Source organism: Rhinopithecus bieti, unplaced genomic scaffold (assembly GCF_001698545.2).
Source record: "Rhinopithecus bieti isolate Rb0 unplaced genomic scaffold, ASM169854v2 scaffold_57691, whole genome shotgun sequence".
In the NCBI taxonomy this organism is placed as follows: domain Eukaryota; kingdom Metazoa; phylum Chordata; class Mammalia; order Primates; family Cercopithecidae; genus Rhinopithecus; species Rhinopithecus bieti.
Window position 1 is genome coordinate 3,649,934 of NW_016824383.1, and position 12,132 is coordinate 3,662,065.

At 40.6% G+C, this 12,132-nt stretch overlaps 1 protein-coding gene across 4 annotated transcripts in view; it reads left to right on the forward strand.

Moving 5' to 3' along the window:
• The window catches only part of B3GALNT2 (beta-1,3-N-acetylgalactosaminyltransferase 2), a 63,410-nt gene that overhangs the window by 40,296 nt on the left and 10,982 nt on the right, over nucleotides 1-12,132 (forward strand). For 3 of the 4 annotated variants that reach the window (XM_017862256.1, XM_017862257.1, XM_017862254.1), the window contains exons 6-7: nucleotides 2,180-2,290; nucleotides 8,008-8,086. In XM_017862256.1, the coding sequence (XP_017717745.1) occupies nucleotides 2,180-2,290; nucleotides 8,008-8,086 (190 nt within the window). Of the gene's footprint in view, nucleotides 1-2,179; nucleotides 2,291-8,007; nucleotides 8,104-12,132 lie in introns of those variants that run through there. The other variant, XM_017862258.1, reaches the window with a different exon arrangement.

Genomic DNA, 12,132 nt, shown 5'->3' on the forward strand with positions numbered 1-12,132 from the left:
GAAACCCTGTCTCTACTGAAAATACAAAAATTAGCTAGGCGTGGTGGCACGTTCCTGTAATCCTAGCTACTCGGGAGGCTGAGGCAGGAGAATTGCTTGAACCAGGACCCGGGAGGCTGGGTTTGCAGTGAGCTGAGATCGCACCACTGCACTCTAGCCAGGGCTATAGAACAAGACTCCGTCTCAAAACAATAAAAATTAAAAAAAACAAAAAAAAAGAGAGAGAGAAAAAAAGTTTATATCACTCTGTACAGAGGAAAAAGAAAAGTTTATAAACCACTGACCTAGCTTATCAGACAAGTTGAATTTTGTATGGTTTCCCTATAATGCTGGCTAAAATGAGACATTATTGTAAAGTACTTTATCTCTTCATTTTAACATATGAAAGTTTTTAGAGTATTAGAGCTGCATCTTTCATTTAATCCTCTATACCGTACTCAATTCTAGTTGATTTTTAGTTCAACATTATTTGTTCAGCACACATTTTGAGTTTTCAGTCATGTCAGGCTGGGCTCGATGCTGGGGATGCAGTGGTTGATCAGACAAGCTCCTTCCTGTTCTCAAGGTGTTTGTCTTCTAGTAGAGGCAGTTAGTTTAATAATAAAATAAACAAGAAATATCAGAGTGATAAATGGTATTAAGAAGGTAAAACAAGTTGATGTGATAGAGAGAAGTTGGGAGTTGGAGTCTTCTAGAGGACATCTGGAGGAAGCCTCTCGGAGGAGAAGGTATGGAGCTGAGACCTGAGCAGGACTAAGGAGCCAGCTGTGCACAGAATTAAAAATGGGATCGTGGAGAAATGAGAAGACATTAAGATTTCAATATGTATCAGACCTTGGGACAGGGGGGCATAGCTCTCTAAGCTCAGAATCTGATAGTAATAATCACAAAGGGAAAGTTCGTCGGATTTGCCAAGGTAAAATTTATGGACTTCTGAATTTCAAAAATAACATTAAGTAGCAAATGAAAAACTATTTTAGCATATAAAATGTGCACAGGATTAAGATAATTTATCAAAAGCTTGCATAGATGAATAAGAAAAATAGAAAACTCAGAGGGCAGATGGCAAAGCAGCATGATAAGACAGTCCTCAGAAGAGAACATGCAATTCATAAACATCACTAGGAATCAGAAATCCAACTAAGCCAATCTTTTTTTTTTTTTAAATTCAGGCAGGGTGCTGTGGCTCATGCCTATAATCCCAGCACTTTGGGAGGCCGAGGCAGGCAGATTACTTGAGGTCAGGAGTTCCAGACCAGCCTGGCCAACATGGCGAAACCCCATCTCTACTAAATATCCAAAAATTAACCGGGCGTGATGGTGAGCGCCTGTAATCCCAACTACTCGGGAGGCTGAAGCAAGAGAATCGCTTAAACCTGGAGAGCGAAGGTTACAGTGAGCCAAGATCGCACCATTGCACTCCAGCCTGGGTAGCAGAGCGAGGCTCTGTGTTAAAAAATGAAAAATCAATCCAACTAAATGAGGAATCATTTTGTAAAAATCTACTATATTAGGTTAAACTCTTTTTTACTAGTATCCCATACCAGGGAGAATACAGTGCAATTGTCCTTCTCATACATTGCTGATAACCCTATAAATTAGTAAAAGTTGCTTTCAAAAAGCAGTTGGTGGTGTGTTCCAAAATCCACAAAAAATACCTCTTTCTTGTCCCAGTAATTTCACCTTTGGGAATTTATTTTAAGTAAAAAACAAATTGTTAGGGGTAAATAAACATTTACACCAAAACATGCCTACATTATTTTAGTAGATACTTAGTAGATATTTTAGTAGACATTTAGTAGCAACCAAATGTCTAACAGTAGGGGAAAATGAATAAATCAGGATGTGTCTGCTCATTGGGATGTATACACACATGAGGAAGAATGGTTGTGACAGCTGCAACAGCAGAAGGAAATGCTTTTGATACAATGGGAAATGGCAAACAGCAGCATGCAAAATTGTCTATATGCTCTTTGTGATTGGTTTTTTATATGTGCGTGGAAAAAACGGTCAAGGATATACACCAAACGCTAACAGTGGTATGTCAGAGTTATGGGGTGAACATTTTAAATGATATGTTGTCGGAAAAATATTTCTCTAAAATCTTACCTGAAAACATACTTAAAACCTAAATGACAGCAATAAGGAAATTGACTCACTCTTCATCTTTCCACAAAAGAGCTTTGAAGGTACAATCGTGTGGGAGAGCCAAGACCTCCACGGCCTTGTGTCAAGAAATCTCCACAAAGTGACAGTGAATGATGGAGGGGGAGTTCTCAGAGTCATTACAGTAAGTCATTTTTTTTTAAGGTTTAATTGCATATTTTAGCGTCTTTTAATACACAAAATGTTATAAAATTTACCTTAGAGCCCAGGCAGCATGGAGCAATGATTCTGGTGTGTTTTACAACATATTATATAGTAGCAAATGTTGTTGTCTTCATAGTAAAGGCAAAAACTCATACGATCTACAGCTCTAGCGTTAGTGAGTTTACAGTTTTGCCTTAAGATTGGTGCATTTTTAAAGTGCAATATTTCGTTTCTCATTTTTGTTTCTTTTTTTGAGAGAGTCTCACTTTGTTGCCCAGGCTGGGGTGCAGTAGCACGATCACAGCTCACTGCAGCCTCCACCTCCTGGCTTAAACAATCCTCCCACATAGCTGGGACTACAGGTGTGCACCACCACACCCAGCTAATTGTTTGTGTTTTTTGTAGAGATGGGGTTTCACCACGTTGCCTAGGCTGGTTGCAAACTTCTGAGCTCAAGTGATCCGCCCACCTACACTTCCCAAAATGCTGTATTACAGGCATGAGCCACTGCGCCTGGCCTATTTCTCAGTAATTTTTAAGTTAGCATTCATTAAGAACACTTGCTAAGTAGTATTCAGGGTATTTACTATCTCACCTTGAAAATAAAATCTCAGTTAAAATACTATAGATAGCCAGGCATGGTGGCTCATGCCAATAATCCCAGAACTTTAGGAAGCTGAGGCAGGCGGATCACTTGAGGCCAGGAGTTTAACACCAGCCTGGGCAACACAGCAAGACCCCATCTGTACTAAAAATACAAAAACTTAACCAGGCATGGTGGCACATGCCTGGAATCCCAACTACTTGGGTGACTGAGGCATGAGAATTGCTTGAATCTAGGAGGCAGAAGTTTCAGTGAGCTGAGATCACGCCACTGCACTCCAGCCTGGGTGGCAGAGTGAGACTCTGTCTCAAAAAAAAAAAAAGCCAAACTACTATAGATAAAAATACTGGAAAATAAGGTGGAGTGTACTGGCTTATGCCTGTAATCCCAGCACTTTGGGAGGGTAAGGTGGGTGGACCACTGGAGGTCGGGAGGTTGAGACCAGCCTGGCCAACATGGTGAAACCCCCGTCCCTACTAAAAATACAAAAAGTAAATAAATAAATAACTGGGCATGGTGGCACATGCCTGTAATCCTAGCTACTTGAGAGGCTGAGGTGGGAGGATTGCTTGAACCCCAGAGGTGGAGGTTGCAGTGAGCCAAGATCACGCCACTGCACTCCAGCCTGGGCAACAGAGCAAGACTCCATCTCAAAAAAATAAATAAATAAATAGAAAATAAGATTGAGTACTTTCATTTATTTTGCTGAAGCAACTCTGGGATTTCTGACTCTCATATTTCTCATTCAGCTTTGCTTTAAATTTAAAACAGTTTGACAGGTGAATTTCTCAAAGTAAATGTAGGACAATAAAGGTGTAGGAAGACTTAAAATGAACTTTAGTAAACAAATGGTGTATATGGTGGAATCATAGACAATCTTTTATTCCCCTTGATCTCCCGTCTAATGATTAGGAATGTACTTGGCATTTAAATTCACAAGCTTAGTGAATGAATATTAACCTCATTCACATGGATTAATTTCTGAGTTGAAATGAATATGTAATATGTTGTTACTCATTCAAAAAGCATTTACTGCACACCTGTTGTAAGGCAGAAACAATGGCAGGGTAAAATAGACATACTAGTGGCCTACAGTGGAACTTACAGTCCAGTGAGGAAGAAAGATATTAAAGAAATAGACCATAAATTCATATGTAGTTATACATTTAGATTTGTAGGCCATGTTTAGGATTTCATTGATGTTTATAGGATTTAGGATTTATTATGACAAGTAAATTTCACAAAGTAAATGGAGGGCAATAAAGATGGTATTTACTTTAGTAGACACACACACCATTTGTTTACTAAAGTTCATTTTAAGTCTTATGAAAAATTTTTTTATTTAAAATAGAAAGTTTTATGGAATTATGACGTTTTCCTTATTTTCAAGGCAAATACCTTTACTATCTTGCCTCCTTTTCTATTTATGAAACTTTAAAATACCCAGCATATGCCAAAATTCTATAGTATTGGTTACACTAAAAGAAATAAGTTGGCTGGGCACAGTGGCTCACCTTGTAATCCCAGCACTTTGGGAGGCTGAGGTGGGAGGATCACAAGGTCAAGAGATCAAAACCAGCCTGGCCAACATGGTGAAACCCCATCTCTACTAAAAATACTGGGCGTGGTGGCAGGTGCCTGTAGTCCCAGCTACTCGGAAGGCTGAGGCAGGAGAATTGCTTGAATCCAGGAGGTGGAGGTTGCAGTGAGCCGAGATCGCGCCATTGCACTCCAGCCTGGCTCCAGAGCAAGACTCCATTGCAAAAAAAAAGAAATAAGTTAACTTCTGAGTTGAGAACTGGGTTCAAATGTAAAGACTCAAATGATCTGCTTTGGGAGTAAAAAATATAGAGGGCTAAAGATAGCTTAAACATACAGTTAACCTAAAAAAAACAAAAACAAAACCAGGGCCGGGCGCGGTGGCTCACGCCTGTAATCTCAGCACTTTGGGAGACCGAGGCTGGCGGATCATGAGGTCAGGAGATGAAGACCATCCTGGCCAACACAGTGAAACCACGTCTCTACTAAAAATACAAAAAAATTAGCCGGGCGTGGTGGTGGGCGCATGTAGTCCCAGCTACTCGAGAGGCTGAGGCTGGCTGGAGAATGTCATGAACCTGGGAGGCGAAGCTTGCAGTGAGCCGAGATGGAGCCACTGCACTGCAGCCTGGGCGACAGAGCAAGACTCCATCTCAAAAAACAAACAAAAAACAAACAAACAAACAAAAAAAACAGGTAACTTTAAAGCCCCCGCTAAGAAACCCCAGGTGCAAATTAAGGTTTTCATCACAAATGTGTACAGCTGAGAGTTTTCACTAAGTTTTATTCCCCTGCCAGCAAGTGATGTCAGAAAAATTTTAAAGACAAACAAAAAGCCAAGTTGTGACCTTTCCAGAGATAAGTTAGTAAACAGAAATCACTATTGAGTTCTAAAGCCAAAACAATACAGAAATATACAATAAAAAATAAAGCATAGGCTGGGCGCTGTGGCTCACACCTGTAATTCCAGCATTTTGGGAGGCCGAGTTGGGCAGATCACCGGAGATCAGGAGTTCGAGACCAGCCTGACCAACATAGTGAAATCCCGTCTCTACTAAAGATACAAAAATTAGCCAGGTATGGTGGCTAACGACTATAATGCCAGCTACTCGAGAGGCTGAGGAAGGAGAATCACTTGAACCCGGGAGGTAGAGGTTGCAGTGAGCCAAGATCGCACCATTGCACTCCAGCCTGGGCAACAAGAGCAAAACTCTGTCTCAAAAAAGTAAATAAGTAGGCCGGGTGATGGCTCACACCTGTAATCCCAGCACTGTAGGAGGCCGAGGCGGGCGGATCACCTGAGGTCAGGGGTTCAAGACCAGCCTGGCCAACGTGGTGAAACACCCGTCTCTACTAAAATACAAAATTTAGCCGGGCATGCTGGCAGGTGCCTGTAATCTCAGCTACTTGAGAGGCTGAGGCAAGAGAATCGCTTGAACCTGGGAGGTAGCGGTTGTGGTGAGTCAAGATGGCACCATCACATTCCAGCCTGGGGGACAAGAGCAAGACTTCGTCTCAAAAAAAAAAAAAGTAGGCCGGGCGCGGTGGCTCAAGCCTGTAATCCCAGCACTTTGGGAGGCCGAGACGGGCGGATCACGAGGTCAGGAGATCAAGACCATCCTGGCTAACATGGTGAAACCCCGTCTCTACTAAAATACAAAAAACTAGCCGGGCGACCTGGCGGGCGCCTGTAGTCCCAGCTACTCGGGAGGCTGAGGCAGGAGAATGGCGTGAACCTGGGAGGCGGAGCTTGCAGTGAGCTGAGATCCGGCCACTGCACTCCAGCCTGGGCGACAGAGCAAGACTCCGTCTCAAAAAAAAAAAAAAAAAAAAATAAAAAATAAAGCATATACAATATTTTATGGAACCACAAGGTTGGAATCTATAGCATGCACCTTTAGTAATTTTCACAGCATTTGGCTACAAACATTTTATTTTATTTATTTTATTTTTTTGAGATGGAGTCTCGCTCTGTCACCCAGGCTGGAGTACAGTGGCACAATCTTGGCTCACTGCAATCTCCTACTCCCGGGTTCAAGTGATATTCCTGCCTCAGCCTCCAGAGTAGCTGGGATTATAGGCACGCACCACCATGCCTAGCTAATTTTTTTGTATTTTTAGTAGAGACAGTGTTTCACCATATTAGCCAGGATGGCCTTGATTTCCTGACCTCATGATCCGCCCACCTCCACCTCCCAAAGTGCTGGGATTACAGGTGTGAGCCACCACGCCTGGCCTACAGACGTATTTTAAATTAAATGACATGTTACTACAGTGACATCAGATGACTTGTTCTACTGGCCTTAAAACATTGCTTTGTACAGTACAACTCTGCTGAAAAGATCTGTTTAAGAATAGCCAAGCAGTAGCTCTCTTGATTAAATGAAGGTGTAGAAAAAATCCTGTAAATACACTGAATATGGACTCTTAACAGTCTGATCTAGCCCACAACAGCCAGACAATACTCTGGTAGATGTACCATAGTGGTTTACTGTATACAGAAGTGAAACAGCTCACTCTGAGTAAGGCCATTGGGTAACTTTTGAAGAGAGATAACTCTCTAATAATAAAAGATTCTCCATTCTAAGAGGTAGAAAGGACTATCATTGGCTGCTGGCACGATAGGCTTAGGCACCTTCAACAACATCAGCAGGCCGGGCACAGTGGCCCACACCTGTAATCCCAGCACTTTGGGAGACCGAGGCGGGAGGATCTCTTGAGCCCAGGAATTCAAGACCAGCCCAGGCCATACACTGAGACCTCTTCTCTACAAAAAAATTTATAAATATTAGCTGGGCATGGTGGCACACACCTGTAGTCCCAGCTACTTGTGAGGCTGAGGTGGGAAGATTGTATGTTCAAGGCTAGAATGAGGTATCATTGCACCACTGCACTCAGCCTGAGCATCAGAGTGAAACCCTGTCTGTAAAATGAAATTAGGCCGGGTGTCCCAGCACTTTGGGAGGCTGAGGCAGGCTGATCACCCGAGGTCAGGAGTTCGAGACCAGCCTGACCAGCATGGTGAAATCCTTTCTCTTATTAAAAAAAAAAAAATTTAAAATTAAAAAAAATTTTAAATCAATATTCAGTAGAGTTCAATTTGAATATTTGGGACAGATTGATTTTGAGCCTTTCTCTGCATTGTCACTTAACTTTAAAGTGTGCCAAGATGTATTTGAACTCATGAGAATTTTTAGTTTCCAAAAAATCAAAGGTCATAATATATATTTTTTTAAGTGGTGGGGTTGGGATATAAAATAAATTGCTTTTTGTACCATTAGAGTAGCAAGTACATAAATATGATTCTATGTAAGTTGCAATTCTGAACACCTTATGGAATGTTGGGTATACCTTATCTTTAGTATTGTAATTAGATAACAAAAATAGTAGAATACCGTATGTCATCCTGATATTATAAGCCTCTAGTGCACCAGCATCTTAGATGCATTTATCTGCTGCAAGTGGAGTCATATTATGACTTGTCAAATCAATTTTAAAATATGATAAATGTATTTTTAGTAACGAAACATTGAGTACATTCTTATTCCTTTCAGGCTGGGGAGGGTGCATTGCCTCATGAATTCTTGGAAGGTGTGGAGGGAGTTGCAGGTGGTTTTATATATACTATTCAGGGTAAGTTGGCTAGTTGAAACTTGAAAAATACACTGAATCTCATACACTTAATCTTTATACTTGACAGAAAAGGAGTTTTTTTTTTGTCTTTTAAAAAACTTTATTCAGATAAAAGTCACCCTTTTAAAGTGGTTGAGTGGTTTTAGTGTATTCATAGAGTTCTACAACCGGCTCATCTCCCAAAAGGAAACCCCACACCCATTAGCAGTTACTCCTCATTCTTCCCTCCCCAACCTCCCACCCCCTAACAACTACTGATGTGCTTTCTTTCTCTATGGATTTGCCTATTTTTAACATTTCACAATGGAAATGTACAGTATGTACTCTGTGTGTCGGTTTCTTGCTGTAACATGTTTTCCAGGTCCATCCATTTTGTGTCAGTACTTCTTTTTTATGATCATATAATATTCTATTGCATCGATATGCCCTATTTTATTCATTCATTAATTGATGGACATTTAGATTGCTTCTACTTTTTGAATATGAATAATTCTATAGTAAACATGTAGGTACAAGTTTTTGTGTGGTCATATATTTCCATTTCTCTTAAATCTCTAGGAGTAGAAGACCTGGGTCATGTAATTGTGTGTTTAATCACTTGAGGCACTGCCAGGTTGTTTTCTAAAGCAGCAGCCCAGTTTACATTTCCATGTCCGTATATGAGGATTCTAGTTTCTCCATATTCTTGTCAACACTTACTAAATTGTCTATCTTTTAAAATATACCAATCCTAGTGGGTGTAAATTGTTATTTCATTGTGATTTTTATTTGTATTTCCATAATAACTAATGATGTTGAGCATTTTTTTCATTTGCTTATTGGCCATTTGTATATCTTCCTTTTTTATTTTATTGTTTTTCTTCTTCTTCTTCTTTTTTTTTTTTTGAGACGGAGCCTCACGCTGTTGCCCAGTCTGGAGTGCAGTGGCATGATCACAGCTCACTGTAGCCTCAGCCTCCCTGGGCTTAAGTGAACTTCCCATTTCAGCCTCCTGAATAGCTGGGACTACAAGTGCATGCCACCATGCCCAGCTAATTATTAAATATTTTGTAGAGACAGGATTTTGTCATATTGCTCAGGCTGCACACTGTTAAAAGGGTGAATTATTATGGTATGTGAACTAGATGTGGAAAGTGAGGGAGAGAGGAGGAGGGAGGAAGTGAGGGAGGGAGGGGTGGAGAGAGGGAGAAGGTAGTGAGGGAGGGGAGGGGTAAAGGGAAGGAGGGAGGAAAGGAGGGGAGAGAGACAGAGAGAGTCATTTGTATATCTTTAGAGAAATATCTATTCAGATCCTTTGCCCATTTATAAAATTATTTTGTTATTGTTGAATTGTAAGAGTTCTTTATATTCTGGATACAAGTCCCTTATCAGATACACGCTTTGCAAACGGTGCCCTTTAACACACAAAAGTAAATTTTGATGAAGTCCAGTTTTGTCACATGTTTTTGCTGTCATATGTAAGGAACCATTTGTCTAATGTGAGGTCACAAAGATCTGTGTTTTGTTTTACAGTTCCAAGAGTTTTATAGTTTTGGCACTTACATGTAGGCCTTGGATCCATGTTCATTTTCATATATGGCATGAAATAGAGGTTTAACTTCATTATTTTGCATGTGGATATCCAGTTGTCCCGGCACCCATTTGTTGAAAATCAATGACTGTAAATGTAAGGATTTATTTCTGGACTCAATTCTATTCCATTGATCTATATGTCTGTGTCCTTAACCAGTACTACACTGTCTTGATTATGTAGCTTTTTAGTAAGATTTAAAATTGATCTGTGTGCTGCAACATTGCCGAACAGGTCCATGTATTACTTAATCATTTTATAGTTAGACCTTATGATTTTCTACATGCAAGGTCATTTCATCTGTAAGAAAAGATAGTTTTGCTTCTTCCTTTTCAATCCGGATGCCTTTTATTTTTCTTATCTGATTGTCCTGGCTAGACAAAAGCAGACATCCTTTCATGTTCCTGACATATTAATTTATGCTCATATTTTTCAGATACATGCAGTGAAACAAAATGTGTTCCTAGTCTAAAAGGCTTGTATTTAATTTCTGCACTCCTGTTGTTACCAGCCATTTTCCTGTTACTACAATTTTATAACACTTTCACTTTCCTTCAAGTGTTAAATTATACAGATGCTCCTTGACTTACGATGTTACACCCTGATGAACCCATCTTAAGTTAAAAATGTATGTTGAAAATGCATTTCATACACTTAGCCTGCCGAATGTTATAGCTTAGCCTCACCTACCTTAAACTTGCTCGGAACACTTACATTAGCCCACAGTTGGGCAAAATAATCTAACACAAAGCCTATTGCATAATAAGGAATGAACATCTCACATAATTAAAGACTAGTCACATGATAAACAGAATGGTTGCATGTGTACTCAAAGCATGGTTTCTGGTGAACATGTATTGTTTTTACCTTACTGTAAAGTCAAAAAATTGTAAGTCTAAACAGGAGTTCAGGCCAGGCACAGTAGCTCATGCCTGTAATCCCAGCACTTTGGGAGGCCAAGGCAGGTGGATCACAAGGTCAGGAGTTCAAGACCAGCCAGACCAACATGATGAAACCCTGTCTCTACTAAAAATACAAAAATTAGCCAAGCGTGGTGGTGCACGCCTGTAATCCTAGCTATTCGGGAGGCCGAGGCAGGAGAATCGCTTGAATCTGGGAGGCAGAGGTTGCAGTAAGCTGAGATAGCACTACTGCACTCCAACCCGGGTGACAGAGCAAGACTCCATCTCAAAAAAACAGGAAGTCATATACCTCTGTGTTTCTCAAAGGCTGGTCTGTGTTCTCTCTGCCTGCATCAGGGTCGCAGCAGTGGCCATTAAAAATACAGATTCCTGGGAAGCAGGGCAAAAGGAAAAACATAGATTCCTGGGCTCCACCCCAGACCTACTGAATCTTTAGGCTTAGGACCCAGGAATCTGCATTTCAGCAAGCATTCCCAAGAATCACTGATTGAATCCAGCACCATTTTCTACAAGTGAGACTGCTGTGGTCTAGAGACAACAGAACTTGTCCAGTATCTCACAAGTCATGAGAGGCAGAAGTCAGATATAGGCCTTCAGCTCCCCACCTCATCCTTTCCAGTTGCAGTGATAAAAGAGTGCAGTGGCAAATTGTATTTCATTTCCTTCGCCACCCTCAGCAGCTCACTTTCCTTGTATTTTTCAAAAATTTTCTTTAATTTGATTGAGACATTTTTAGAAAATCCTGATGTCTCCTGCCACAGCGAAAGAATTGCCTTAAATCAGTAGGATCTGGGGATAGTCCCTGCACACATGTGACAAGTGACTCATTAACTTGTGAAGTGGCAGATAAATTGTCTTTTAAGCACGTTAGTAATCATTTTTATTATGAAATATCTTGGCCAGGCACAGTAGCTCTCGCCTGTAATCCCAGAATTTTGGGAGACTGAGGCAAGAGGATCTCTTGAGCCCAGAATTTCGAGACCAGCCTGGACAACATAGCAAGACCCCATCTCTACAAAAAACTTAAAAATTTCCTTGGTGTGGTGACAGATGCCGGTAGTACCAGCTACTTGGGAAGCTGAGATGGGAGGATCACTTGAGCCCAGGAAGCTGAGGCTGCAGTGAGCTGTGATTGCACCACTGCATTCTAGCCCAAGTGATAGAACAAGACCCTGTCTCAGAAGAAAAAAAAGGAAATAATCATAAATACACCAGAAATAGTACTGAAACTCCCAGGTACCCAGCGCTCAGAATTAACAAATGTTTACATTTTTTCATATTCGTTTGGGATTTTTTTTTTTTTAATAAAACATGGCCAGGCACGGTGGTGCATGCCCGTAATCTTAGCACTTTGGGAGGCCGAGGTGGGTGGATCACCTGAGGTTAGGAGTTTGAGACCAGCCTGGCCAACATGGCAAAACCCCGCCTCTTGTTACAAACAATTTTTACAATTGTTTGTAAAATACAAACAATTTTACAATTGTTTGTAAAATACAAACAATTTTACAATTGTTTGTAAAATACAATTTTACAATTGTTTGTAAAAATACAAA